This window comes from Sinocyclocheilus grahami, unplaced genomic scaffold (genome assembly GCF_001515645.1).
Source record: "Sinocyclocheilus grahami isolate Dianchi unplaced genomic scaffold, SAMN03320097.WGS_v1.1 scaffold215.1, whole genome shotgun sequence".
Taxonomy (NCBI): Eukaryota; Metazoa; Chordata; class Actinopteri; order Cypriniformes; family Cyprinidae; genus Sinocyclocheilus; species Sinocyclocheilus grahami.
Window position 1 is genome coordinate 2,227,448 of NW_015505394.1, and position 1,095 is coordinate 2,228,542.

Here is a 1,095-nt window from a genome sequence, read left to right on the forward strand (position 1 = left end):
GTCTTACACACTATATATATATATATATATATATATATATATATATATATATATATATATGCTTAGTGTCCAAGAACAGTAGTAGCTTATTAACATATAATAACATCTCTTATAATATTAGCGCATTTCGTAATATAATTCCATATGGAATATGGCAGGAAAGAGTCACTACACCAAAGAACTTAGTCTTACAGTGGAGCATGAGCATTACGCGATTGCATTATGGGAATTGTGGCAATTCTTGAAATCGCCACTGGCGGCACTGTTTCTTCATAATTCCCTCAGTGAAATCCTGAACAAGTGGAGGCAGGGGGTGAAAAGCCAGTGAGGAGGTGGAGTCGTGTTCAGAGGGAGGAAGCCCCAGCAGAAGAGCAGGAAAAAAGAGAAAAACCACCAGACACAACAACATCGGGAGGAGGACGGTGGATTAACTCTGACAACTGAGGCAATTCAAATAAAGAGAAGCGCCGCTGTGAAGAAGGGAGGACAGCAAGATGATAACGCCTTATTTCCTGGAAAATTTCTGGGTAAGTTAGGTTGCTTATGGTGTGCTCTTATTTGGCTTTGCGGGTTAAAGACAACTCCGCTCCACTCGAATGTCATTCTTTAAATTGTTATAATATGCTTGATTTCTGGGGCTATTCTTCATGTTTTGATTCACGCCGGCCGTTGTTGGGATAATACCGGTAAAACATGGTCGAGGCAAGCACGAGAGCCTACTGGCCTGTTGCCCCCCTCACTTTCCTCGGAGAATGCCGTCCAGCTAGACCGGGGATTGGGCCTCATTACCTCCATCTGACACGGACAGCCAACTACGTTCCACCTCCGTTCAATCTGATTGGCTGTCGATCAACGTCTTGGAATGTTAACGATCCTATTCTGCAACAACATTGGATGTCACAGCTGTCAATCACAATGCTATCCTGCTCTAGTTCTTACGTAATGAAGTTAGACCGGAGGCCAGGATGTCTAATAAAGTTGTTTTTTATTGTTATATACACAGTATAACTAATATGTTAGCCATGTAATAATTACCCCCTTCTCTTCCATAGTATACCTTATGGTGATATTATTTTATAATATTATATATATATA

The 1,095-nt window shown here is 40.9% G+C and overlaps 1 protein-coding gene across 2 annotated transcripts in view; it reads left to right on the forward strand.

The window, feature by feature from the left end:
- The first annotated feature begins 300 nt into the window (after positions 1 to 300).
- Positions 301 to 1,095, forward strand: part of LOC107596176 (F-BAR domain only protein 2-like) — a 40,927-nt gene continuing 40,132 nt past the window's right edge. For both annotated transcript variants that reach the window (XM_016286853.1, XM_016286854.1), the window contains exon 1: positions 301 to 527. In XM_016286853.1, the coding sequence (XP_016142339.1) occupies positions 495 to 527 (33 nt within the window). In that variant the 5' untranslated portion in view covers positions 301 to 494. The remainder of the gene's footprint in view (positions 528 to 1,095) is intronic.